The sequence below is a fragment of the Sphaerodactylus townsendi genome, linkage group LG05, assembly GCF_021028975.2.
Source record: "Sphaerodactylus townsendi isolate TG3544 linkage group LG05, MPM_Stown_v2.3, whole genome shotgun sequence".
Classification (NCBI taxonomy): Eukaryota; Metazoa; Chordata; class Lepidosauria; order Squamata; family Sphaerodactylidae; genus Sphaerodactylus; species Sphaerodactylus townsendi.
The window spans coordinates 20313519-20339316 of record NC_059429.1 but is presented as its reverse complement, the minus strand read 5'-3'; the positions used below and the strand labels follow the sequence as shown (position 1 = coordinate 20339316).

The window sequence follows — 25798 nt, the reverse complement described above, 5'->3', positions numbered from 1 at the left end:
AAAGTGAACTGGAGAGTAGAAAGTAGAAGGTAGCAGACAGGCTACTGGCTACGGCTTCTCTCTCTGAGGCAGGATAGAAAACTGAGGAGGAGGAGAGGTGACCCCCCCACAGGAACAGGAAGCTGAAAATCCGATCCTGCCTCTCTGGGAATGGAGTGGGATTCACACAGAATGAAGATGTCTTCCTTCTCAGGGGAGAACTCCCACCAACAACACCCCAAAAAGAAGTATCTGGGTAAACTCTCTGATATTCTTGAATTGGCCTTAGTGTACCACGCATTTCCTCCAATGGAAGACTGACTACATCAAAGGCGGCACGCCCCATTACAGACACCCTGGAAGATTTGAGGGGGCTACGTTGGCTCTTCAGCAGCCAAGAACTCATTTTTCTTTACCTTGATGCCTGTAGGCACGCTTCCAGTGAAAGAAACTTTGGCCACCTTCGGGTGATGGCACAGGAACTGGCCCGTGGCAGCCCCACCTTGTACCACGTTGAAAAGCCCCTTGGGTAGGCCAGCTTCGTCGTAAATCTCTGCCAGCAGCACAGCAGAGATGGGGGTGAAGGGAGACGGCTTGAAGACCATGGCGTTCCCTGGGGGATCCAAATCAAACGGGAAGGGGAGGGGAAAGTGGGAAAGATTCCGTGTTAGCCTCCTGCAGGAGGAAGAAAATACACGAAAGGAAGAGAGGAGACTAGGAAAACATCCTAACTGCACCATACGTGCAGCCAAACCGAGACCAACGTTTAGGACTTTTCATTAAAATATATAATTATTTATGGATCTTTTGCGTAAAGTTTTACTAGGATTGCCTGTATTTCTGAAACAGGCTTGCTTTGCCTGCGGACTTTCCTGGTTTATCGTTAGGTGCAGAGGCGGAGCGCTCCCGGGGACACGTGGGGTCACATGTCCTGGGAGGCACGCCTGCTGGTCACTGGGGGGTGAGGGTGGAGAATCACCCCCACACCCCTCCCCTCGGCCCCGCCAGGCTGCTCCTTCAGCCGGAGCAGGTGTTGTCCCAGGCGCCGTTTTAGGCATTATAGGTGTGCTCGTTGTAGGTTTAAGTCCCCCTCCCCAGTTGTATCCTACTCATTTTGATGGCCAAACCTTCAGCTCTGAATTGCTCGGGCTTTCCAATAGCTATTTTAACATTTAAAAGGGCAGCTGCCCGGTAAAGTGGCAGGGGGCTCCAAAGGCCCTTTATTTGTATTTCTACATAAAACACAAGACTCAGAAATGCCTTCCCCGCCACCTAAATTTATCAAGCACCTTTTGCCACTCATGGACGGGTGACTACTTGATACTGACTGAAAGGTAAGTTAGTTCGTCAGTTAGATCTTCCCATGCTAAGTAGCATATCGGGCAACAAGTGTTCTCGATCATTTCCAGTCTTGGGCGAGTGTTTCAGCCTCTTCCCATGAAAATGATATAAATAAAAATAAAATTAGGGTGCTGTGGGGTTTTCGGGCTGCATGGCCGGGTTCCAGTGGCATTTTCTCCTGAAGTTTCGCCTGCATCTGTGGCTGGCATCTTCAGAGGAAGATTCCAGCCACAGATGTAGGTGAAACATCAGGAGAAAATGCTACTGGAACACGGACATACAGACCGGAAACCCCACAGCACCCCAGTGATTCCGGCCGTGAAAGCCTTTGACAATAGAAAAATAAAATGATCTTGCTTTGACTTTTAAAAAAAAACCTGTTATAGAGCTATGAAGGCTAATAGATGTCCACTGATCTATATTCACGTTCATTTTCCTCATTTGTTTCCAATGGCTTTTTTTTCTTTACTAAGTCTGCCAGGTTAGAAAAAGAAGAAGAGTTTGGATTTATATCCCCCCTTTCTCTCCTGTAGCAGACTCAAAGGGGCTTGCAATCTCCTTGCCCTTCCCCCCTCACAACAAACACCCTGTGAGGTAGGTGGGGCTGAGAGAGCTCCAAAGAACTGTGACAAGCCCAAGGTCACCCAGCTGGTGTGTGTGGGAGTGCACAGGCTAATCTGAATTCCCCAGATAAGCCTCCGCAGCTCAAGCAGCAGAGCGGGGAATCAAACCCGGTTCCTCCAGATTAGAATGCACCTGCTCTTAACCACTACGCCACTGCTGCTCCTTAGATGAGATCTGGTCCTTCAGAGACATCCAGGGACAAAGTCATCTGAGTATAACACAATTTACTGACCTGAGATTCTCTGGTTTAAACAGAGGTTGGTCTCTTCAGTCATTTCTGTCCTACGCTTTTTACAAAGGTTCACAAATTGGCTAACTCCCCTCATCAATCTTTCATTTAAGTTCTGCCTTTCCAGTCCCCAAAGAGTACAAAGGAAGCAGTACTGGATTTTGTTTCCTGCTCCATCCCACGTCTTCGCCGCCCACCCACAGCTGGGACGACCTGCACTCTTGCTTGCCCGTTTACTCTGTGGGGAAGATACCTGCCCTCTCATCCCTGAAACAGAGCATCTCCTTTACCACAAGCCAAAGCGGGGGCTGATTTCCAGCAGGCGATCTGGAAAGGGTAGTTCCAGGCCCCGATCCCAACACACACCCCGAGAGGTTCTCTTCTGGTATAAGCAAAGGATCCTCCAGAGAGCTGGACGTGTTGACCTGGGAAGGAAAGAGTACAGGAGGTGAGACAGTGTATTTCTTCAAGCAGTCAGTACTCACAACGTTTCTGCAGCTATGTGCCCAAGGGGGAATTTTATAAGGCATAAGAGGTTAATGCTGGCCTGCTCTGTCCAAGGCTGCCCTTACTCCACCTGCTTTCAATTGAGATGTTTTCTGCTATTGGGTAAGCAAAGGCATTTGGGACTCTTTAGTTTGGAGAGGAGACGTCTGAGGGGGGGATATGATTGAAGTCTATAAAATTATGCATGGGGTAGAAAATGTTGACAGAGATAAATTTTTCTCTCTTTCTCACAATACTAGAACCAGGGGGTATCCATTGAAAATGCTGGGGGGAAGAATGAGGACTAATAAAAGGAAACACTTCTTCACGCAACGTGTGATTGGTGTTTGGAATATGCTGCCACGGGAGGTGGTGATGGCCACTAACCTGGATAGCTTTAAAAAGGGCTTGGATAGATTTATGGAGGAGAAGTCGATCTACAGCTACCAATCTTGATCCTCCTTGATCTCAGATTGCAAATGCCTTAGCAGACCTGGTGCTCGGGAGCAGCAGCAGCAGAAGGCCATTGCTTTCACCTCCTGCACGTGAGCTCCCAAAAGCACCTGGTGGGCCACTGCGAGTAGCAGAGTGCTGGACTAGATGGACTCTGGTCTGATCCAGCAGGCTAGTTCTTATGTTCTTAAGGCTAAGAACACTACACATATAGTGCGGGGGGAAAATCCCGTTTCCCAAAGCTACAGTTCTAAGTCCAGCCAATCGACAGACTGGAAGACCATTAAGGGTAACTGACTATGGAACTCTTTTAATGGCTATCCAATAAAAATAATTAAGCAGGTTGAGCAGGGTAGTGGCAGTGCACTCCCAGCCAAGAGCAACACAGAGATGGCTTGGCCAATTGCAATACAGAGAAGCCCTGAGGGGCAGGGCTTAGACAAAACAGGTAATTGATTTTATTTATTTATTTATTAATTATACTGCCCCATCCCCGAGGGGCTCCGGGCGGTGTACAACATAAAACATGCGATGGCGTTGTACCCACTCATGCCCAAGGCGCAGTGGAAGAGGTGGGGCAGTGGCGAAAGCACCGTCGGGACAGGGGGTGCAATAATGCACCGGGGAGGCCGCTGGGGCGTGGAGCATGGCGTAGCGCTCTGGGGGCGGGGCAGGGGCGCTCCAGGGCGGGCGAGGCCGTGGCAGGGGCACAGGCTGCACGCGTGCCCTGGGGGCGGCTCCCCCTCGCTCCAGCCCTTGGTGGGAAGCCATTAGTGATTGGGTGTTGGTGCCGCAATGAGCCCTGCCGCTCCCACCAAACCTGTGGGGGGGGGGGCTGGACATTCCCTCCACCCCCAGCTCTCACTTTGGCCTTGGGCCAATTGGAAGAGCAAGCGTGTAGGGGACATGGCCCACCATTGGTTGCTGTGGCAAGGCTTGACGCAGCCTTGCATGTTGCAGTGGGGTCGGGTATCCACTGCAAACTTTTGTGAGGGGATGAGCAGGAAGCAGTGGTGGCCCAGATGGGATTGTGAGTGGCAACTGATTTTGGGGGGAATTCCCTGAGGGGAGGTGGGCAGGGGGGAAAGGATCTATAGCTTCTGGTAAGGCCAGGCCGGGGGGGGGGGGGGGGAAAGGCAGGAGGGTGCCTGAACCACCAAGTTTTCTTGCACCTGTTGTATGTCTCTGTTCAACAGGCTTTACTGCTAGTAGATCATAAATGCCTTGTGCCCGGCTAACAACAGTCACCTGAAGCACATAACATAAAGTCACGTGAACAGCACAGAAGCATTCCGTGGGAATGCCAGGAATGGCCCTGGGCTGCCTGCCAGATGTTTCTGAAGCAAACAAGTTTTCAAGGGAAACAGATAATGCCTTTCAAACATGCCAGGCCCACCCTGTTGCCAAGGGCCCCCTTGTGGAAGAAGGGCAAATGGTCATTTAAAAGCGGTTGGTTACCTCTGCACCAAGCAGAAAAGACTGTTTCCAGGCACCGCGCTATGCAAAAAGAACTCTGAAGGAGAGCTACGCCATTTAAACTGAGCAACTGCTCTCCTGCCCTTCCCTGGCCATGCTATGTGTAGCCATTTGTTTGGCGTGTGGCACTTTACAGAGAGATGAATGAATTTGCTGGGGAGAAGGAAAGAGTCCAGCGTGGCCACTCACCTGCCAGGGAGCCAGCTAAGCCAGCATAATACTGTATGCTTTGCCAAGATATGTCAATATCCACCAAGGCTTCAAGGATGGACTTCCCGTTATTGATGGTTTCCATTTTAGCAATCTCTTCTCTCCGTTCCTGGAATTCATAAAATGCTGTTTTTTAAAAAAATTGATTGCTACAGTTCAGACCGTGCTGCCGCCTAATAGAAGAAGAAGAAGAGTTTGGATTTATAACCCCCTTTCTCTCCTGTAGGAGACTCAAAGGGGCTCACAATCTCCTTGCCCTTCCCCCCTCACAACAAACACCCTGTGAGGTGGGTGGGGCTGAGAGAGCTCCGAGAAGCTGTGACTAGCCCAAGGTCACCCAGCTGGCGTGTGTGGGAGTGTACAGGCTAATCTGAATTCCCCAGATAAGCCTCCACAGCTCAGGCGGCAGAGCTGGGAATCAAACCCGGTTCCTTCAGATTAGATACACGAGCTCTTAACCTCCTACACCACTGCGTAGGAGGTTACACATCAACCTGGCCCAAAGAGAATTTATGCCAGAGCTATTCAAATGATCAACACAGGTCAGTTCATAGCAATGCTGTATCAAGGTTGAGCTCTGAAATAGGGAAATAAAAAAGAGGCTCGTAAGGCAAAATTAGGGCGCAAAACAGTTTACCAAAGCCATTTTCCCTGGCCAAATGGGTCTTTGAACCACTCCTTGAGAAAGCTGGCGCGAGTGTAGTGGCTAAGAGCAGGGGAATTCCAGTCTGGAGAACCGGGTTTGATTCCCCACTCCTCCACCTGAGTGGCAGAGGTGACCCAGATGTGTTTCTTCCCTCCTACATTCCTGCTGGGTGACCTTGGGCTAGTCACAGTTCTTCAGAACTCTCTCAGCCCCACCGACCTCACAAGGTGTCTGTTGTGGGGAGAGGAAGGGAAAGGAGCTTGTAAGCCACCTTGAGTCTCCTTACAAGAGAGAAAGATGGGAAATAAATCCAAACCCTACTTCTTCTTCTCATATGCCCACACATTGATGATGGAGGAGAAGGAGGGAGCGAAGGAGGAGGAGTTTGGATTTAAACCCACCTTTCTCTCCAGTAAGGAGATTCAAAGGGGCTCAGAAATTCCTTTCCCTTCTGCTCCCCAGAACAGACCCCTTGGGAAGTAGGCGGGGCTGAGAAAGTTCTCAGAGAACTGTGACTACCCCCAGCAGGATTCATGTGGCACAGAAGGGAAACAAATCCAGTACACCAGATAAGAGTCTGCCGCTCAGGTGGGGGAGTGGGGAACCAAACACAGTTCTCCAGATTAAAGTCCACCTGTTCTTAACCACTACACCACATTGGCTCTTAAAAATGAACAGGAAACTGGACATATGACGACGCAGCAACCAAACAAGAACACACTGCTGTAGTCGGTTGGGGATGCAAAGCTCAGAATCTGGGCTCCTGGACACGAAATGACATGAAAGGCTTTTCTCTTTTGCCAAGTTAAGTGCTACCCTGTTTCCCCGAATATAAGACATCCCCTAAAAATAAGACATAGCAGAGGTTTTGCTGAAGTGCGAAATATAAGGCATCCCCCGAAAATAAGACATAGCAAAGTTTTTGTTTGGAAGCATGCCCGACGAACAGAACACAGAAAAATAAGACATCCCCTGAAAATAAGACATAGTGCATCTTTGGGAGCAAAAATTAATATAAGACACTGTCTTATATTCGGGGAAACACGGTAGCTGTAGAGAGAAGGAATAATAGCTATTAAGACAGAGTAGCTGATGTTTGGAATACTAACCTTCCCTTGCTGGGTACCAAACCCACCACCACTTACTTATTCCCCCACCCCCACCCCCCCCCACCCCACACACACTGTTATTGACTTTTTTTTTCCTCCTGGGGGTGGGACACCATTTCCCTGCTGCGGAGCTCAGGGAAGCATTTTTGTCTCATTGACAGCCCCGTGAAAGATTTAGGACAAATACTGCAACAGAGTACAGCATACAAAATTTGCCCATTATTGCTCACAATTATAGACACTGGTACTAAAATACTAAATACTAAAATATATACATGGTCCTTCTGTAACTATAGGACATTCCTTCAGCTAAGTTAACTCACTTAAACGTCATCGGATACTGACAGAAGCTAGAAAAATTACTGCTGGCTATATGTGGTCATAATACATAGACATTGGTTGGTATTCATCTAGACTTATGTCTATTATTGTTAGCAGAAATTTTGCTACATTCTCACACTCTGTGGGATTCTTGTTCTTCAAAAGCATAAGTATCTTAAGAGCATCAGTTGGGGTTGTTATACATGAATGGGATAAGGAAGATTGTGACATTCTGATTTTTGCAAACCTTGCCACACAACAAGAAGGTATGATCGAAAGGTTCCACCTGACCCATACGTATTGGGACATAGCCTCCTCTGTTTATCAATTTTGTTGATATCTGCCATAGAGCAGCATACAGAAGGCATTAGATTGAATCTGGCCAGTGTTAAAGCTCTTCTTAATTTAGGGTTGGTGATCCACTGTAAATAATTGGCCATGTGTCCTTGTTCAATTGGAATAAGCAGGGTCAGGGGGGAACACGTTTTCCTCGCAGCTGTTATCATATCCTGATACTCTTGTTCTAATAGCTTAGTTTTCAAGCAGCTATATGCTTCTGATAGGGAAAGAGGGACTAACGACTCTAATGAAAAGCCAAGAGTGTTGATTTTTCCCTCAACTAGTTTCAGCCAGCTACTGCAACAGAGTAAATTAAAACTTAAGATTGTAATTTACAATGCCAACAAAGGCTTCGCTTTAATGTAAATTTAAAACAAACAACCACACCCCCCCCCGCCCACCCGAGTATGGCATACTATAGCACCAGTACCACCAAATAAGTTTTAAGCCATGGATCAAACCTTTGAGGCAGATTTTGAATGTATGTGGTGAATCTATTTTAAAAATAGCGGGGGGGGGTTGGTAGGGGGGGGGAGGACAATGATATTTCTAAAGACTCTAATCTGGAGGACTCGGTTTGATTCCCCTCTCCTCCACACGAAGCCCGCTTGGTGACCTTGGTCCAGTCACAGTTCTCTCTGAACTCTCTCACAAGGTGTCTGTTGTGGGGAGAGGAAGGGAAAGGAGCTTGTAAGCCACCTTGAGTCTCCTTACAAGAGAGAAAGATGGGAAATAAATCCAAACCCTACTTCTTCTTCTCATATGCCCACACATTGATGATGGAGGAGAAGGAGGAGAAGGAGGGAGCGAAGGACAAGGAAGGGACATTCTTCAGAACTCTCTCAGCCCCACCGACCTCACAAGGTGCCTGTTGTGAGGAGAGGAAGGGATCGCGATGGTAAGTTGCTCTGCAAACTCCTTCAGTTATAAAAACCAACCCTACGGCTTCTTACATTTCTTCTGATCACGTACCGTTCAAATGGGCCGCTGTTTTCTCTCTTTCTTGTCAAACATTAAATCAGAGGTCACCATTTTTATTATTTATTATTTATTATTTATATACCGCCCTCCCCGAAGGCTCAGGGCGGTGTCCATCAACACTAAAACCACAGTAAAACATGATATATATACATACATAAGCCTTTATTGGCATAGTCAGAAAGAAATGCATAAATCAGGAGCAAATGCATGAATACATAATAGATAAAAAGGCGCCACGGGGAGCACAACAAGTACGTTCTACTGAGAACTCTCAACCATCTCCGCAATGAAATTGGCGACCTCTTCACAAAGACCAGGGTCCGAGTTGTTTAACAATAGAGATAACCTATTTCTTCTGATCATGTACCATTCAAATGGGCCGCTGTTTTCTCTCTTTCTTGTCAAACATTAAATCAGAGGTCACCATTTTTATTATTTATTATTTATTATTTAGATTTATATACCGCCCTCCCCGAAGGCTCAGGGCGGTGTCCATCAACACTAAAACCACAGTAAAACATGATATATATACATACATACGCCTTTATTGGCATAGTCAGAAAGAAATGCATAAATCAGGAGCAAATGCATGAATACATAATAGATAAAAAGGCGCCACGGGGAGCACAACAAGTAAGTTCTACTGGAGGAACTTCTCGAACCATCTCCTTAATGAAATTGTGGAAGACCTCTTCACAAAGACCAGGGTCCGAGTTGTTTAACAATAGAGATAACCTATTTCTTCTGATCATGTACCATTCAAATGGGCCGCTGTTTTCTCTCTTTCTTGTCAAACATTAAATCAGAGGTCACCATTTTTATTATTTATTATTTATTATTTAGATTTATATACCGCCCTCCCCGAAGGCTCAGGGCGGTGTCCATCAACACTAAAACCACAGTAAAACATGATATATATACATACATACGCCTTTATTGGCATAGTCAGAAAGAAATGCATAAATCAGGAGCAAATGCATGAATACATAATAGATAAAAAGGCGCCACGGGGAGCACAACAAGTACGTTCTACTGAGAACTCTCAACCATCTCCGCAATGAAATTGGCGATCTCTTCACAAAGACCAGGGTCCGAGTTGTTTAACAATAGAGATAACCTATTTCTTCTGATCATGTACCATTCAAATGGGCCGCTATTTTCTCTCTTTCTTGTCAAACATTAAATCAGAGGTCACCATGATACGGTTGAAGGTCCGTAACCCAGCTGTCCCATTGCAGGGAAACAGGTCTGAGTCTAGTCAGCGTCTGGATGAGTTCTCTCTTGAGAACCATCAGCTACGCGCAACAAAATCAAAGGTTCTGCATTTGCCAAACGAGCCCCGCAAGGCCCAGATAAAATGCGCCGCCGCACACCACACGATCAAATTTCTTCTGCTCATAAGCCATGTCAAAACAAGGCCTGGGGGACTTCTGAACAATGGTTAGAAGCAGTCAGGTCAGCCAAAGGCCTGTCCTGATAGACGTTTTTGTTTGGAGCTAGAACTCACCAAGAGGCTTTGAGAAGGGGAACGAAAAACAGACATCAGAGAAAAATCACAGAGCGAGAATCGCAGGAAACTCAAACGCCAGCGCAAACATTTAAGGCGGCCTGGACGAGGGGAAAAGGGAACGGTGCCCTCTTCGGCTGGTGCCAGCTGGTCAACACCCGGGTGTGCTGAAAAACCGAATAACCTGCCTGAGGTTTTTTTGTAGCGTGAGATCACAGCCGTTATAGCCAACAAAAGCTACTCCATGTCGCTAGGCGAAAGCAACCGTTATTGTTTTTGCCTCATTTGGTGTAGCCAGGAGAACGACATGCACCCTGTAAAGATATGAAGGTCAGAGGGGGGAAAAAAAAAGAAAAAATGGGAGGGGAAAAATTGCTCCCTTTATGAGGTCTCTACCTTTTTTCATGGTATGTCCTGCAGCTGGGAGACACAGCAGAGCCCAAAGACGACAGAAGTATTAATAGTTGGGAAAACAGCTGTAAGCCCACAGACAGAGTGGAGAACAAATCTTCTACATTTACACTCACCTTTTAGAATGGAATGGTTTATGGAGGCAAATCTTGAAAAAAATACCGTTTTATCTGTTCTTTACTTCCTCAAAATTTACTCCTCCTTACAGTTACACAAGACAAGATAGAGGCCCCTTCCGCACATGCAGAACAATGCACTTTCAATCCACTTTCACAACTGTTTGAAAGTGGATTTTGCTATTTCCGCACAGCTGCAAAGGGCACTGAAAATGGATTGAAAGTGCGTTATTCTGCATGTGCAGAAGGGGCCAGAGTGATGTAGCAGTTAAAATGTCGTAGTAGAAGAAGAAGAAGAAGAAGAGTTTGGATTTATATCCCCCCTTTCTCTCCTGTAGGAGACTCAAAGGGGCTTACAAACTCCTTCCCCCCTCACAACAAACACCCTGTGAGGTGGGTGGGGCTGAGAGAGCTCCGAAAAGCTGTGACTACCCCAAGGTCACCCAGCTGCCGTGTGTGGGAGTGTACAGGCTAATCCGAATTCCTCAGATAAGCCTCCACAACTCAAGCGGCAGAGCTGGGAATCAAACCTGGTTCCTCCAGATCAGAGTGCACCTGCTCTTAGCCACTATGCCACTGCTGCACAGGTAGGATCTGTGAAACTCACAACTGAATCCCGGGTCTGTGTGGATGCCAGCTCTGGGTTGGGAAATCCCACCTATATTTTATACCCATTATTGTGGGTCCTGTCCTTTGCTACCAAAAGGAACAGTTCCCTGTTCCCCTCTTGAGTGACAGCCCTTGAAATACTTGAAGAGAGTAATCATGTCCCCCTTCAGTCTCTTCTGATCCAGACTGAACAAGACCCTCAGCCTTTCCTTGTAGACCTTGGTCTCCAGGCCCCTGATCATCCTCATAGAAGAAGAAGAAGAAGAAGAAGAAGAAGAAGAAGAGGAGGAGGAGGAGGAGGAGGAGGAGGAGGAGGAGTTGGATATGTATCCCCCCTTTCTCTCCTATAGGAGACTCAAAGGGGCTCACAAACTCCTCCCCCCCCCGCCCCAAATCAACACCCTGTGAGATAGGTGGGGCTGAGAGAGCTCTGAAGAACTGTGACTAGCCCAAGGTCACCCTGCTGGCGTATGTTGGAGTGCACAGGCTAATCTGAATTCCCCAGATAAACCTCCTCAGCTCAGGTGGCAGGGCGGGGAGTCAAACCCGGTTCCTCCAGATTAGAGTACACCTGCTCTTAAACACTACGCCACTGCTGTTGAAATAAATGAAAATTACTTCATTGCACTGTGTTCTAGAACCTCTGGCCTCTTGCACCATCAGGTATGTAGAACAATCGAAGCCATGAGCCAGAGAAGCCCCTGACACACAGAAAGTCAGGATGAATACATTAAAATGTAATAAACATATAAATATTACTTCTGTTTCTGGATAATGCTGACTGTTCAGTCAGGAGACTGTTTCTGAGTCCAGACAGTAAAAACTTTCATCAGTGAAAGGCACAAGTTAATTACTGAAACCTTGCAGCCCTACGTAAGAGGTGACATGATAGAGGTGTACAAAACTGGGCACAGTGTGGACAGAATGGACGGGGAGAAGCCATTTGCTATTTAATTGGAGATGCCAGAGATTGAACATGGGCCCTTCCACATGCAAAGCAGAGGTTCTTCCACAGAGCCACTGTCCCTGCCTCTTACCACCCTTATTCATCCTTCACATTTCTACTAACACTGCTGTCTTTGCTTCTGGCCTCTTAAGCAGCAGCAGTGGTGCAGTGGCTAAGAGCAGGTTCACTCTGATCTGGAGGAACCGGGTTTGATTCCCAGCTCTGCCGCTTGAGTTGTGGAGGCTTATCTGGGGAATTCAGATTAGCCTGTACTCTCCCACACACGCCAGCTGGGTGACCTTGGGCTAGTCACAGCTTTTCGGAGCTCTCTCAGCCCCACCTACCTCACAGGGTGTTAGTTGTGAAGGGGGGAGGGCAAGGAGATTGTAAGCCCCTTTGAGTCTCCTACAGGAGAGGAAGGGGGGATTTAAATCCAAACTCTTCTTCTTTATTGCAGAATACTCCACCTGGGTCCTAGTGCCTACCTAGCGTTGTTCTCCCTCATCTGTTTGAAAGTTTCTTTTTCTAACCTCGCAGACTACTACTACTACTACTACTACTACTACTACTACTACTACTACTACTACTACTACTACTACTACTACTTCTTCTTCTTCTTCTTCTTCTTCTTCTTCTTCTTCTTCTTCTTCTTCTTCTTCTTCAACATTCAGGAGGCCACCTCTTGGGTTTCCAAATGGAAGCTGTAGGGCTGGGCAATTTAGTGCTATAAATCCCTCATCTTAAACAGATGCCTGGGCAGCTTTATCATTGACCAATTCCATTTCAGACTTATCCGGATTGACTTCATCCATCCCGTTATCTTCTCTAAATATTTGTTCTGGACTTCCCCAGACCCACTGGCAAGGAGAAAGAGCTGAATGTCGTCCATGTATTGGTGTCACCTCTCTTCAAACAAACCCCCAGATGATCTCTCCCAGTGGTTTCATGTAGATGTTGAGCTACGTGGGGGAGAAGGTTGATGCTGCAGGATGAAGGAAACTCAGCGAACGCAAGTGGCAGAGATGTATTCTTCCTTCCCCCAGACATGCCTCTGTGATGCACAGCAGGGAATGTTCCTTGCCAATTCTCAATCACCAACTGATTGCTGACTTATAAGAATCCAACCTGGCATTCAGCAGCCGCACTTTGAGGCTTGACGTGCAGTTGGCCCTTTAGCTCAGGGAAACTGGAGGCAGTCATGGGCATAACCGGTTGGCCCCTACTTGCCCTTACCTGGCTTGTCCCTTTCTCAACACATCTGCTTCTGACCACTAGCACCTCATTGAAGGTATCGCGCACACACAGGCACATGTTTTCCTAATGCACCTCGCAGAGCTTTTTGGTATATTAGTGCAGCTCCCCGATTCGCCACTCTCTTCTGGCCATATTCGGCCCCCGCGTACTTTGATACATCTTTGCTTTCAGTGTTGTGAGCGTTGTTTCGGTCTCCATCACTGCAAGCATTTTGTTTAACCTCATGTTTCAAGGATGTCAAAAACAGCAAAATGCTCATTCGAGGGGGCTGCCGGACAGGACAAAATACCTCCACACGCACCCCCCACAGCAGAAACAAGGAAAAGCACCGCAGCCCCCCCCCCCCCCCCCGACTCCCATTCACACTGCTTACTAACACGCTATTGCTAGATTGCACACTAACAAAGAAGGGTCAATTCTTATAGCGTTTGCACTGCAGTTATTTTGGAACTGCATACAAAGTCAGACACAATGGAACTCCAGGCAATGAAACAGAAATACTCTAGCTATACTCAGGACTTCGACGCTTATCTTTAGTTTTCGAGCACAAAGTGCCCCTGGAGCTGTATAAAACCAGATTGAGAAGGAAAGGACACCTTTGAGGGTTTTGGCGGCTTCTGCGACCAAAGGTGAAGTGCTTATCTGGCGATACCAATAGATTAACTATTTTCAGACAGTGTTACTAACAGGGAGTCTACAAATGGTGTTGCCAATGGCAACTGTCCTCCCCACTCTACCAACCCCCTCTTGGGCAGACAGTCACCTTCCTCCTTTGAGTTCTCCATGAAGTGAAAGGGACACATTCCCATCAGACTAGGCAGCGCTGGGGAAGCAGAAAGAGGGATTTGCCCTGCTTCATTTCCAAAACCTGGCATGAAACAAAAACCCAACCCGCATGCGTTCTCTGCCCATGCCCAGGAAGGGGCGGAGAGAGGAGTCTTATTTCACATGACACTGAATTTGGGGAAAGATAGGTCTTCCTCATGGGTTCTGCTTCCACAAGCATCCCTGTGGAAGCATCGGGTCATTGCTGACCCATGGGGAGAAGTCACGTTGCAACGTTTACTCTGTTTATGAGGTAGTTTTTAATTGCCTTCCTTGGTCGAAAGATGAAAGGCTACGTGAAACCGACTTCCACTGGGATCGAACCCAGGCCGTGAGCAGAGCTTGGACTGCAGCACTGTAACCTTACCACTCTGTGCCTTGGGGGTCATTCTGCTTCTACAAAGCCCCGTCCAAAATATTTATGACGTGTGTATTTTATTTTATATTTTATGCAATTTTACCCCACCTCATACAAAGGTCTCTAGGCAGCTCACAATAACAATAAAATATGATGATAAAAACACCATAAAATTAAACTCAACACCCACTCCCTCACCTGTTGGAGCAGCAGTGGCGTAGTGGTTAAGAGCAGGTGCACTCGAATCTGTAGAACCAGGTTTGATTCTCCGCTCTGCCATTTGAGCTGTGGAGGCTTATCTGGGGAACTAGATTAGGCTGTGCGCTCCAACACAGGCCAGCTGTGTGACCTTGGGCTAGTCACAGTTCTTCAGAAGCTCTCTCAGCCCCACCCACCTTACAGGGTGTTTGTTATGGGGAGAGAGGGAAAAGAGGTTGTAAGCCCCTTTGAGTCTCCTTACAGAACAAAAAGGGGATATAAATAATATAAAAGGGGGGATATAAAAGGGGGTGTTTGTTGTGAAGGAGGGGAGAATGTGAGCCCCTTTGAGTCTCCTTACAGGAGAGAAGGGGGAGGGTAAATCCAAAACTCTTCTCTCTTCTTCTATTTTAAAGTAACAGAGGGAATCCTCTCTCCTCAGAAATCTCTGTACACTGGAGCATTCAAGGAAGAGGGAAGCAGTTGTTGACAGCCCCAAATAACAGCTAGCTACTCAACAAAGCAAATAAGGACCTCCGGCTGACTGAAAACCATCTCAGAGAGCCTTCAATATAAGCTTCAAGGCGATTGAATCAGGTCCATGTTTTTTCCCCTACATACCTGGATGAGCCTGGCAGCCTCCAACAGTATAGTGCTCCGTTCCATGCCCGATTTCTGGCTCCATATTCTAAATGCAGCGTGTGCACTTTGCACAGCCAGATCCACCTCCTTCTCGCCAGAGCAGAGAAACTTGCCAATGACACGGCCTAAGGAAGAAAGAGAAGAAAAGAAACTCGGATTCTACAGCTTCATCTCTTAATGTGTTCCCCTCAAGTGGGAGGCCTCTGTTCCTATCGGTTCTTACCACCCCAGTGGGTTCGCAACTCTTAGCAGAAAGATGCAGACTCCAGAGTGTTACAGATATGAAGTAAGCAGCTGTTGGAAGGCTCTGCTGCACAATGAAGGACAAAAGCAAATTGCAAACTGAGGATTGAATCAAATGCATGATACAGAAATACGTAGGAAAAATACGTATGGATATAAAACCATTAGGAAGAAAGTCTGCATTGTCTGACTGACATTTGCAAGTCTCCACCATTAGGGGACTCAATATGATCTGCCACAGTCTTAATACAAGAACCACTCTCAGAAATAGGTTTCACACGAACTGTGTTTTGGGTCTCTGGGCTGTCAGTTGTCAGGTTCAAAAAAGCAACAGTGTACAAAATGTATTGTCGAAGACTTTCACGTCCGGAATCACTGGGGTGCTGTGTGGTTTCCGGGCTGTATGGCCGTGTTCTAGCAGCATTCTCTCCTGACGTTTCACCTACATCTGTGGCTGGCATCTTCAGAGGATCTGAAGATGCCAGCCACAGATGCTGGCGAAACGTCAGGAGAGAATGCTGCTAGAACACGGCCATACAGCCTGGAAACCACACAGCACCCCAGTGTACAAAATGATTTATTTACATTAATTCCTGTCATCTTTGACTTTTCTGCTGCAGTTTCTAAAATGTCACAGAGAGGAAGGAAAGATCCCGATAGAGACCAGAGGTTGTGTCCTTGAAACAATAAGAAAGGTTCTTTACCCAGAGCACTCAAATTCAGTGTACAAAAAGTGGAACTTGTATGTACCGTGCAAAACAGTTTCCCTTACTTGAATTATTCTGCATTTTTATTGGTTCGCACCAATAAATCTGTTTATGGTCACACACAAGAAAAACCTTATTCTGCAATTGTTTGGGTTTTTGAGATTTCAGCAGGCACTACTTACGCACTTTTTAGTGTATCTCCCTGAATGTAAAGGGCTAGAACGCTGAGAGCGGTGGGGAGGAGGACAGGAAGACAGATAATGTCCTCAGGAATTTTGAGGCCATTATTATATTTTAAGCTTTTTCTGCGCTTTTGTGGAATTTCAGTGCATAAACAACACTGGATATAACCACTCCTGCTTAATCCGTTTTATCTCATATAGTGAACAATAGGAAGGAATATCAATTTCTTTTGTCAAGGTATGACATACCTAAATTGGGGGAGAATAATGCAACAATTGTGGGGTTTTTTAAAATCTAAATGTGCCTAAACAAATGTCAGTGTTACACACATTACTGCCCTTTTACCTCTCAGGTCTTGGAAGGAGACTAAGGTCGTTTCCCCACTTACCTGCTGCTGCACGCTACTCTCCCCAAGTAGAGCGGGGTCCCCCGGCACTCCCCACTACAGGGGCACCGACAATGCAGCCGCCCCGACGCTGCCGCTGTTGCGCCCCCTAGCCAACACGTCATTTCCATGCCGCTCCTCAAAAGCGGCGCAGTTCCGATGTTACCGCCGAAGCAGAGCGTGGGGTGATGAAGCCCAGGAGCTGGCGCCAGAAGCTGATCTTGGCTAGTAATGGCCCAGCGCAGCAACCTTTGGTCGAGGTAAGTGGGGAAGACCAAAGTTTATCTCTTAACAGCAAAGCAAGTACAATGCTCTACTATAAAGAAAAGATAAGAAATATATGTCTAGAATTGATAAGCTGCTTCCAAGGCCAGAGGATTACAGGGGGATTCGTTCCAACTTAAATAAGCCCAGCAAGGATTTCTGAGCAACATAAATATTGCCTAATCACCAAATAGATGCAACACAAAGTCCTGTGGTGGATTCCGAAGCTGTAATTCTCCCAAGGAAGGCCAGCTGTTACCTGCCTGTACCTTCGGCCACCCTCTCCCTGGACTCCCCATCCCCAGCATATCACACTAGGAGGTAGTTACCCGTTGATGGCTCATACACCTCTTCCTGGTGGTTCCCATCTGCAGGCTGGACACGGGTCCCACCTCTGTAGTTGATGGGATCCTGCAACTCATAGGTGCCGGTGGCGGAGCTCATGGCAGCAAAACGGAACAGAGGTAAACCAGGTAGCGGGAATGGCAACTTGGAACTTGACAGAATCCGAGGACCGGCAGGCAGGAAGAAGGCTGTGGCAGGAAAGAAGGTCCATGAGTATCTTTCCAGACTCTGGCACGTTTTGAGACCTGTATGTATACGCTTCCGGGCACACTGTCTAATTCTGGTCCAGATATACAGACCCCTTTAACGTGGGGACTCAAATGAGACCTGCACGTGTAAATCATGCCACACATATTCCCCCGCAATATGCAGTCAGGCTGGAGGCAAGAAATCTCTTTATCTAGAAGCTGGTTTAACAGCACGTAAGCCACACACCAAGGAAAGCAGTTAAGGATTAAAAACAACAACCACTTAAGCTTTGCAGAAGCCACTTAGAAACAGCCTTAGTTTACTGGTAACAAAAGTGGCCGAATATGCTAAAAACATAGAACTATAGAGCCAGAAGGATCATCAACCCCTTGCACAATGCAGGACATTCACAATTACCTCCCCTGCCCCTGCTCTAGGCCCAGAGTGTAACAACTATTTTGCAAGAAATTTCTTTCTGGCAACAGAATGCTCAGAACAACAGAGAAAGGCGGGCAGGAATAACTCGGCCACTGACAAGGAACAATCGTAAAAAAAGGTTGTTCTGGGAGGAATCCTAGCAAACCGCTGCAGGCAGAGCATTACAGCGCCCGAGCGTATATGACCGTTTTAATGTATGTATCGTCAACATGCAAAGATAAGATGGACATTTAAATGTGGCTATGTATTTGATTCCCAGATAAAACAGGGAACGTATCCATCTGGCATCTTGAAGTAATAGGTTCCAGAGAAGAAATACGATTATTTTTTTCTAAATGTAATATTTGGGACACAAACTCCCTTGCCCGCAATACTTTCCCAAACAACTGTCGATTGCACAATCTTTCCCTTTTTCTGTTTTTGTTTCTCACTTGCTCCAGGAACAGGAGGCCAGTTACGATCCTCCTATGGAATGAAGAGAAAATAAAGATGCGAGGGGAAGGAGGTATGGCAGTGCGTGGAATTTGTTTCATGAAGTACTGTCGAAGGCTTTCATGGCCGGATTCAACTGGTTGTCATGGGTTTTCCGGGCTGTGCGGCCATGGTCTGGTAGATCTTGTTCCTAACGTTTCACCTCCATCTGTGGCTGGCATCTTCAGAGGAGTATCACAACATTTCTCTCTGTGATATACCATTGAAGATGCCAGCCACAGATGCAGGCGAAACATTAGGAACAAGATCTACCAGACCACGGCCACACAGCCCAGAAAACCCACAACAACCAGTGTTTCACGAAGGGTGGTGAGATATGGAAATGCCCAGACCCCTTGCAACCTCTGACCCGTACGGAGGAATGATGGCGTGCAGGCCCAGCTAATTCCCTTCTCTTCGACCAGGTCAATAAGAAACAAGACCACAATTCTCCAGGAGGCTATGCTGCAGGGATGCTTTCCCGGCCTCCATTGGGTCATCTGGTTGCAACCAGCTCAGTTATTCAGACTGGTCCATCAGCTGACCAACCTTTTGGTGTGTCCTCAATCTGATACTGATTTGGCCCTCAGCTGGAAATTAACCTATCCCCTTTTTTGCGGATAAAATCTCCAAGCTCCACCGAGTGCTGGCTGCCAAACCTGTGAATGGCAGTGAGAAAAGGGCTTTGCTTGCACTGTTTGGTTCTTTTCAGGAGTCTTTTCGCCAGCTCAGCCATGCAGATGTTAACAGGATCTTGACAGCTGTGAAACCAGCTAGGTAGGGCGACCTTTGAAAATGCTTCGGAGACTACAGGTGGTCCAGAATGCAGCTGCCAGGATCATCATGGTCAGCTCATGTTGCTCCACTTTTGTGGCGGCTGCACTGGCGGACAATAAGTCTCTGGATCCAGTTCAAGAAGCTGGTGTTAACCTTTGAAGCCCTTAACTGTCTGCAACCCTCATATCCATGGGACCCCCTCTCCTGTCACAACCGCCTGCACTTTCTTCGGTTACCCTGGGAGCCTCTTGCAACTAGTGCCTGGCTCCAGGATGACTTGGTCAGCTGTCACCAGGAAAAGGGCTTAGTTGTGACCATGCACTCTCCGATAATACCGTGTCCTCCTGGGCTTGTATACTTTCCATGAGTCTTGCAAAGCTGAATTGTTTAGGTTGGCCTTTGGAGTACCATCCACACACGGTTGCTGTATTTTATTATTAGAAGAAGAGTTTGGATTTATATCCCCCCTTTCTCTCCTGCAGGAGACTCAAAGGGGCTTACAATCTCCTTGCCCTTCCCCCCTCACAACAAACACCCTGTGAGGTAGGTGGGGCTGAGAGAGCTCCGAGAAGCTGTGACTAGCCCAAGGTCACCCAGCTGGCGTGTGTGGGAGTGCCCAGGCTAATCTGAATTCCCCAGATAAGCCTCCACAGCTCAGGCGGCAGAGCTGGGAATCAAACCCAGTTCATCCAGATTAGATACATGAACTCTTAACCTCCTACGCCACTGCTGCTCCAGGATGATGCAAGCTACACATTAGCAGAATGATGCAAGCTACATATTTCAAATAGTTTAATGTTAGTATTTTACATCTGTCAGTCGCTTTTATGTTATTTTGCCTTATTTATACTATTTTAACGTTGAAGACCACGAGACCCTTGGGGCGAGTGGCAACTAAAAAAAAATTCTAATAAATAAACAAAGGAACTTAGCAACGGTTTCTAAACTTGCCTAGCAGGTTGACCATCTTGAAAGCAAGTCCTGGAGGCCAGCAGGAGGAAGAGAACACAGTGACAGGCTGGACAGAAGACAAGAAGAGAAGCTCTGCTGCATCAGACCAGCGATTCACTTAGCCCAGCACTCTGCATCCCATGGTGACCGACCAGATGCCCGGGAAATGCACAAGCAGCTGCATGGAGGCCAACATTTCCCAGCAAGAAGCATGCAGAGGTACACTGCCCCTGAAGATGGAGTCCCCATTCGGCCTGCACAGCTACCGGTAAATTCGGTCTACTTCAGTGTGTTGTCAAAGGCTTTCATGGCTGGACTCAATTGGTTCTGGTGGGCTTTCCGGGTTGTGTGGCCGTGGTCTGGTAGATCTTGTTCCTAACATTTTGCCTGCGTCTGTGGCTGGCATCTACACCTCTGAAGAGGCCAGCCACAGATGAAGGTGAAACATCAGGAACAAGATCTACCAGACCACGGCCACACAACCCAGAAAGCCCACCACAACCAGTCTGTTTACTTCCCCTTTTAAAGCCACCTAACCTCCCAGCAGTTACCACCAGCCAAGGAAATAAATACTGTATATACCGGCGTATAAGACAACTTTTGAACCCTGGGAAATCATCTGTAAAGTCTGGGGTCGTCTTATATGCCCAGTCGCCTTATACGCCGGTATATACGGTACTGCATGGCTGTATTCTACAGAGCAGCAGGAAAAGCCACCCCGACTTCGGGGAGCAGCACCAACCCAGTTAGAAAACAGTGGGGAGAGGCACTGTAAGCCTTCCCTCAGGGGCCGCTGCCAGCTCTGCCTCTCCATCTCAGAAGTGGCCGTAGATACAAGCAGACTCTGGCAAGGGCCCCTTTGTGGCCTCGAAACTACTCCTCCTCAGCTGAGCTCTTGCACAACTTAGAAGGCTGAAAGGAGTGGAGGGAGAAAAGCAGAACTTTGTTCTCTCCCATTTTCAGCATTCCTTTTAAAGTCAGAACAACAGAAGTTTTCCCTGTGTTTTCGTTTAAAGGGGAAAGCCTCAGTAGCATTGTGGATTTTGGAATGTCCCTCAAAAGATCTAAGGCAGTGGTGGCGAACCTATGGCACGGGTGCCAGAGGTGGCACTCAGAGCTCTCTCTGTGGGCACGCATGCACAGAGTTCGTCATGTGGGGGGCGGAAAATCACACACACACCCCACACACACATCTAGGCTGCCTTGGGCCGTTGGGCATGACATGTAGGTTAAGTGTTGTTAAACCCCACTGATTTTCATGGGAAGAACTAAAGCGTAATCTTTTACCTGGGAGTAAGCTTGGTTGCTGGCAATGGGGCTTGCTTCTAAATCCTCCTAGGGTCATGATTCACCCGTTCGAAGCATTGCATGGTTGCTTCAAAGCAAAGCCACTGACTACCACCAAGCTTACTCTCAAATAAAGCGCCTTGGAGACAACCTTTTTTTCTAAACTAAAACCTCAGTATTCAGGTTAAATTGCTGTGTTGGCACTTTGCGATAAGTAAGCAGGTTTTGGGTTGCAGTTTGGGCACTCGGTCTCGAAAAGGTTCGCCATCACTGATCTAAGGCATGTTGTGCCCACCCACCCCTCCCGGCAGGGAAAAATCCCCCACATGGAATCAGCCTATGTGTTCCGAGGAGTGGGGGGGGGTCTGTCCCAAATGCTGCATGAATTGTACTTCAGGGCTCTAAATAGAAGGCAAAATTCTGCCCCTTCTTCCACTTTTTAACAATAAAACATGGATGATGAACGAGAAGATAATGCTGCTGAACAAGGAGTCCTAACCCTGCAAACCTCCTGCCTGGAAGCTCCTGCACATGGAGCCCAAGTATAATACTTCGAGCTTTTGCAGAGCTCCTGCAAAACTCATTAGAAATGGGACAACCCCAGTTTGTGCTTATTACATTCTTTCGGCTACGAATAACGAAACTCAAGCCACTTGCTTTAATCCTGCCCTACGGAACGAGAATGAACAGGTCCGTTCTGTCTTCCACATGACAGATATTTGAAGGCATCAATGATTTTTTTTTCCTTAGGGCCAATTTGAACACTTTTTTTAACAAGTCAGGTCTGAGTTCTCTGACTCACTTTCCCTGCAGCAGCTGCAGGGAACACATTTAAAAAGTCTACAAGGACCCAATTCTGCTCAGGACTGCAGTGGGTGGGAAGAAGAGGCTAAAGCAGTGGTTCTCAACCTGGGGGTCGGGACTCCTTTGGGGGTCGAACGACCCTTTCACAGGGGTCGCCTAAGACTCTCTGCATCAGTGTTCTCCATCTGTAAAATGGATAAATGTGAGGGTTGGGGGTCACCACAACATGAGGAACTGTATTAAAGGGTCGCGGCATTAGGAAGGTTGAGAACCACTGGGCTACAGCCTTCTCCCCATGCAGTTCTTCTGACCTGAAGTAGCCCTGGGTGGAATTAACAAGAAAAGAAGAGATTATACCCCACCTTACAAGCTCCTTTCCCTTCCTTTCCCCACAACAGACACCTTGTGAGGTAGGTGGGGCTGAGAAGAGTTCCAAAGAACTGTGACTAGCCCAAGGTCACCCAGCAGGAATGCAGGAGTGCGGAAACACATCTGGTTCACCAGATAAGCCTCTGCCACTCAGGTGGAGGAGTGGGGAATCAAACCCGGCTCTCCAGATTAGAATGCGCCTGTTCTTAACCACTACACCATGCTGGCTCTTAACTTAATATAACTTAAGGCTTGTATATACCTCCGGGACAGTTCTGACTGGAGGGGGGCGGGGAGCGAATAGAAGAGCCATGATCAGACCCCTGCAGACTTTAAAAATGGCATCCCGGCAGCTGCTGTCTGGAAGGACTTGCTCAACATGTCCTGGTGTAGTTTGGATTGTGGACCTCTTTGTGAACAAGAAGCCTCCTTATACGGAGGTCAGACTCTGGTTCTATCAAGAACAGTGTTGTCGACCCAGACTGCAGCAGCTCCGTTTGAGGCCTTTGCTGGTTTTCATTTATATTGGGAGATGGCAGGCACTGAGAGTGCAATCTTCTCCGTTCAAAGCAGATGCTTCACCACTGGGACCACAGCTCTAGGCAGCCTTAGACTGAGCTGGACCAGTAGACTATGAAGATCAGCACTGTCTACTCTGACTGGCAGCTGATCCCTCCAAGATGTTAGCCAGAGATGTCTGCCATATTACCCAGTGCCTGATCCTTTTGCTTGCTCCGTTTTCAAAGGGAGAGGCCAGGGACTAGATTCGGTGCTTTGTGCCTTCGAAGGAGGTACTGTGCAGCTGAGCTCTAGCTAGGGATCCCTGCATTGTCTCTGTCCTCCTCCCCTTCCAATATACGCCAGCCTGTCAACATTTGTCTTAAAGCACAGTTCCCCACAAGGGTGCCTCAAGGCAACCCGGCCAGTACAGACTAGGGTGGAAAGTTTTGGACAATGTGCTGGGGAGGGAGGAAAATCCTGCACAGAAGTTATTAGGTTAAATGGAAAGAGTTCCTTCCCCTTTAAGATGTTAGCATACCACAAATAACTTTCATAGATATACAAGGGTGGGCAGGCTAGAGTTGCCAACAGCCTGGAGAGAAAAAAAATGTCCCGTTTCTTTGACAGAGGTTTAATGGGATGATGTTTACTAGCCAGTCTTATTAACCACCATGCCACAAAAACCACCTATTCTAACATATACATTTTCTGTTAAAGGGATAGGCTCCCCCTCCCCCTGCCAGGTTGTAGGTTGGCAAAAGCAGCAACACCCTGGGATTAGCTTTTGTGTACTTCTTTACAAGGTATTTTGTCTGAGAACCGGAACATGGCCGTATCCCATACTAAACATATTCTCAAGGCTGTTAGAACATCAAGGGTCTCACCGCATCCCATTGCTAGGAAGTAAAAGTCCCCCAACTATGGAAATAAAAGCCCCCAAAGAGGGCAGGGTCAGAGAAGAAAGGCAAATACCTCCTCCCGCCGCCCCTGCACATGGCTTGGGAAGAAAGGTGTAGTCAGCCGTTCAGGGTGACAGATATTCTCCTCCCTGCAAGGTTCCCAATGCTGACAAGAAATTCCTGGAGATTTGGGAGCAGTTCCTAGAAAGGGTGGAGCTTGGAAAGGCAGCTCCACGTGGACGTCATTTCTATGGTCTACCCTCCAAAGTTATAGCTTCCTCTACGGGAACTGATCACAGTAGTCTGCAGATCAGGGGGTAACTCCAGTTTAATGCCCTCCCCAAAAGGTTGGCTAACTCCAGAAAAATGCCAGCCCCTCTCCCCAAAAGGCTGGCAAGTCTGTCCCCCATCAGTAGGGTTTCCATACACCAGATGGCGCCTGGAGACCTTCCTGAATTACAAAAGATCTTCAGACTGCAGTGATCCTTTCCTATAGAGAAAATGACAGCTCTGGAGAGCAGGCTTCATGATATACCATGGAGTCCAGGAGAAACAGAAGTCCTCCAGTGGCAGCAAATCTCTGCTGTGTTCCCTCACCAAATCTCCAGAAATTTCTCAAACTGGAGTTGGCAACCATATCCTCCACCACACCTAAACTTAGGGAAGTTGAGCCAAGGATATCCTAGATGTTGCACCTTCTAGGAATGAAAAGTGCCACCATTCCAGGGAGATCAGACCCCCTCCCTTCCCCCCTCCCCATTACCCTACATGGCAGTGGAAGAGGGTCCCATAAGGGGGCTCAGCTTGTAGACCCGCCCCTTCCCCTCACTCACAGGCTCGCAAGCTCAGCCTCTTACTCTTCAGCCTCCACAGCAGCCTCGAACCCGGCACTGCTCGGCGCCCGTTAGGAGTCGCAAAAAACGCCCCCTTCCCAGACCTGCTGCTGCGCATGCGCAGAGAGAATGCCACCTGTAAGGGGACCCGGCGGCGCCTCCTCCGAGCGTCGGGAGAAGCTGGCCCCGCCCACATCTGCCTAGACGGGGGACGGACGGGCCTTTCTCTTTCCCGATTGGTCGAGGAGAGGGGCGGGCCTGTTTTCAAGCATAGAGTTTGCGCGCCCCCTGCCGGCACCGCAAAATTAAACAAGCACCTTACGGTTTAATACATTTGCCAATGAGTTTTGGCGCACTTTGTCCAGCATCCTGTTCACACAGTCACTTTAGGGGACCGGAAAAGGGCACAGAAGCCAAGGTGCCACGTTACCTCCTGCAAGGGTTGTCAGAAGCTTACTGCTGCTGAACATGGAAGTTCCCTTTAAGTCATTGTGCCTAGGGGCTATGGATGAATTTCTTCTCTAGAAGTCTGTCTAAAACCCCTTTAAAGCCATCCACGCCCCTGGCCATAACTCCAGCCTGTGGGAGCAATTCCCTCAATTGACCTACTTAACTTTTGTCTGACCTGAATCTACTGCCCATTATGTTCATTAGATGCATCCCAGTTTTGGGAGAGGAAGAAAAAAATCTGCTTTTTCTGCACTAGGCACAATTTTATAAGCTAACATTTCACCCCTTCCACAACTAAGGTTCCCCCCCCCCGCAGAAAAGTCCCAAAATCTTCATCCGTTTGTTAAAGGGAAAGTGCTCTGCCTCCCAAAATATCTTGTTTGCCCCCTTTCTATCTCTGCAATACCTTCTGGAGCTACAGGAGTCAGAACAGTCCAGTGTTCTCCATGAAGCTACATCATAAATCTATCTGTGGCATTTCACCATTGGTTATTTTACGGTCAGCCACTTTCCTAAAGATCTCCACCATTTCACTGCTGCAGACTATGTCAAGTTTTCACAGAGCTATCCACTACAGCTTCAAGATTTCTTTCCCTTTCAGTTCCAACCTATTCAGACCCCAACAGAATGTATTCAAAGTAG

The 25798-nt window shown here is 47.7% G+C and overlaps 1 protein-coding gene across 1 annotated transcript in view; it reads right to left on the bottom strand.

Moving 5' to 3' along the window:
• ALDH9A1 (aldehyde dehydrogenase 9 family member A1) overlaps nt 1-24844 on the bottom strand; it is a 33311-nt gene extending 8467 nt beyond the window's left edge. Inside the window, exons 1-6 of the mRNA XM_048497803.1 lie at nt 24707-24844; nt 17172-17375; nt 15040-15185; nt 4778-4907; nt 2464-2598; nt 396-592 (exon numbers count right to left, since the gene is read on the bottom strand). Coding sequence (XP_048353760.1) covers nt 396-592; nt 2464-2598; nt 4778-4907; nt 15040-15185; nt 17172-17375; nt 24707-24824 — 930 coding nt within the window. The 5' untranslated portion in view covers nt 24825-24844. The remainder of the gene's footprint in view (nt 1-395; nt 593-2463; nt 2599-4777; nt 4908-15039; nt 15186-17171; nt 17376-24706) is intronic.
• Nucleotides 24845-25798: the final 954 nt, after the last annotated feature.